The sequence below is a fragment of the Cyphomyrmex costatus genome, unplaced genomic scaffold, assembly GCF_001594065.2.
Source record: "Cyphomyrmex costatus isolate MS0001 unplaced genomic scaffold, Ccosl1.0 scaffold765, whole genome shotgun sequence".
Taxonomy (NCBI): Eukaryota; Metazoa; Arthropoda; class Insecta; order Hymenoptera; family Formicidae; genus Cyphomyrmex; species Cyphomyrmex costatus.
This window is the reverse complement of record NW_017280339.1, coordinates 41411-44158: the sequence shown is the minus strand read 5'-3', so window position 1 is coordinate 44158 and position 2748 is coordinate 41411. Positions and strand designations below refer to the sequence as shown.

General features: G+C 39.7%; 1 protein-coding gene across 1 annotated transcript in view; it reads left to right on the top strand.

Annotated features, from left to right (window-relative positions):
* Positions 1 to 940: 940 nt before the first annotated feature.
* Positions 941 to 2748, top strand: part of Agps (alkyldihydroxyacetonephosphate synthase) — a 22450-nt gene continuing 20642 nt past the window's right edge. The window contains exons 1-2 of the mRNA XM_018549080.1: positions 941 to 1122; positions 1924 to 2013. Coding sequence (XP_018404582.1) covers positions 1040 to 1122; positions 1924 to 2013 — 173 coding nt within the window. The 5' untranslated portion in view covers positions 941 to 1039. The remainder of the gene's footprint in view (positions 1123 to 1923; positions 2014 to 2748) is intronic.

Below are 2748 nucleotides of genomic sequence, written 5' to 3'. Positions count from 1 at the left end.
AGGGCGGGTTCACACCTTGACGGAAAAGCGGAAAGTGGAAAAGCAGTTAACCGATCAGAACTCGTCTTGGTAGTAAAAAGTACAAAACTAACAGAAAGTCGATTACTCGATTGGCTACTGCTTTTCCGCATTCTGCTTTTCCGTCAAGGTGTGAACCCGCCCTTTAGTAGGAGAAAATTAGCGCGGCTTACCGCGCGCGGTTCCTAGTTACTTTACCGCCTACCACGTACCGCGTTCCGCGCTGCATGTAAAAGAAAAAGAACAGACTTGAGCAACGCAGCTAAAGCTATATCAGTATATCCACACAAACTTGTATAACCGCATAAACGTATGCATAATGAAAATTATCCAATCACATTTTACGTGCATCTCTATAAAGCGGGGAGCACAGACTTTTGCATAATGCATAAAGCATGTGCATAAGGAATTTCATTGGCCCATTTTCTTATGCATGAGTCAATGGACCAATCAAATTCTTTATGTATATGTATTATGCGTTATGCAAAAGTCTGTGCTCCCCGCTTAAGGGAAATGCAATTGCATAATTTTCTTTATGCATGCGTTTATGCAGCTATGCAAGTTTGTGTGGATAAAGCGGGGAGCACAGACTTTTGCATAACGCATAAAGCATGTGCATAAGGAATTTCATTGGTCCATTTTCTTATGCATGAGTCAATGGACCAATCAAATTCTTTATGTATATGGTTTATGCATTATGCAAAAGTCTGTGCTCCCCGCTTATAACTTAACGCCTGCAATGCCACAAGATCGGCATTGCGAATTTAATGCACTATGTGATTTCGGTCTTACGCGATAGGCTGTTCGCAACATATACGTGATTGGAGCTGATTGGCGCGTCGATGGATGGTTGGGCGGAGGCGGAGGCTCTATCGATTTAAATTTGGTTTGCCGGTGCGCGTGTCAATAGTGAACGCGAAGTCGTCGCCGTGCTGTGCTGTGAGTTTTAGGGTTATTCCTTTGAGCTTATTTCCCTCGCGCGATACTCCGAGCAAATTTAAGCACTTTACGCGCGGCGAATATGTCTGAGCAAGGGAAGCATAGGACGACTGCGGAAATGGCGAACGAGCCGATCGAGTTTGAGAGCGTCGTGCCGAAAATTAGGTCAGTTTCATGGGTTTCACGTTCGACCGTGCAGTATTCTCACTATTCCACATTACTTCACACTACTTGCGAGGGACAGATGCGCCCTGTGCATGCATATGTATTATACTATATGTATTATATATACAATGCATATGTACATACGCATGTTTGTAGACGACATGGTAATCGTGCCGCACGCGTACAGTTCGTACAGTAATGCGCCCACGCCGGCCGTCGCGCTGGCCATGCGCATGCATTTAATCGCGATCACGCGGCCACACCTCCTTGCAACTGTGCACACTTTACGTATATAAAATTTCGTAGTGACTCATTGTCGACGTCGCATCGTCACTCCCCCGCGTTTCAAATAATATCTTTGTGAACGCGACATACGTAATTGTAATGTTGATCGATAATAAGACTTCCGTACTCATTTTTCAAGATATTTTTCTCGCCTTCCGTAACTTATATTATTTTATGTTGTCTACATAAACAATCTGTTTTAATAATAATTATTATATTAATAAGTAATTGAGTCTAACGCGGCAGGTGGAATATATTAGCTAATGCGTAAGCTGAGCTAAGCGAAGGAAATAATGTACGCGCAAATTTCGAAAAATCGCATTTCAATTGTTCTCAGCACTTGGTTCAATCGAATATTTATGGCAGTCATGTGATAAAAATGTGCGCGGCACACACCGACAATTGAAAATTCAAGCATTTCGAGACTCACTGAGATTCATGCAGACTCGCGCAGAGATATAATTATATTTAGCTTTCGAGATTACTCACGTATACATTACATTGTTGATGTTTAAGGCAGCAGTTATTGAAATGGAACGGCTGGGGTTACAAGGATTCTGGTTTTCGTGTGAATGACAAGAATGTGATCGAGTTTACAGGTAACAGGTGAGTTTCGTAGGACCTTGCTATTTTAGAATGTTGATCGATATATTTTGTAATGAGTATTGAGTATAATAACACTGCTATGTGTATGTACGTTCAATGAACAGCGTGAAAACAACATTAGGTATTTCCTTTCACCGGCAATGCGAGAGGTCTTTAATTTAAAGCATGTCGATTTTTTGATTAGTGTATTTTAAGAAAATGATGTATCATAGCGGGTTTAATAGTTCCATTTGAATCGTTAACTATTAAGTATCTATATATTAAATAGGAAGACTCAATTTATATTAATAGTCAATAATATTATTATTGGACCACGGCTATACACGTTCAAGCTTGTGTATTATACTTAAACTATATTTGCGATAACTGTGCAGTTGTGTTATATTTACACATTCTAATAAATTTGCATAAGTGTGCTTGTACCGTAAATTCGTATGTATTGTATTTACAATTTCACCATATCGCGATTTAAGCTGGAATAAGTAGATCTGTTCGCATTGTTATTAAAATTCCCCCAAATTTTTGCTTTTTTTATAGATAAGATAAATATACATATATTATATATGCAGACATGAAGAGAGAGAGAGAGAGAGAGAGAGAGAGAGAGAGAGAGAAGCAAAGATGCTAAGTACAAAAAGTGGAAGCAATACGCGAACAAACATTCTGATTAGATTTTACAGAGTTTCTACAGTTTGAACTCTCTCTCTCTCTCTCTCTCTCTCTCTCTCTCTCTCT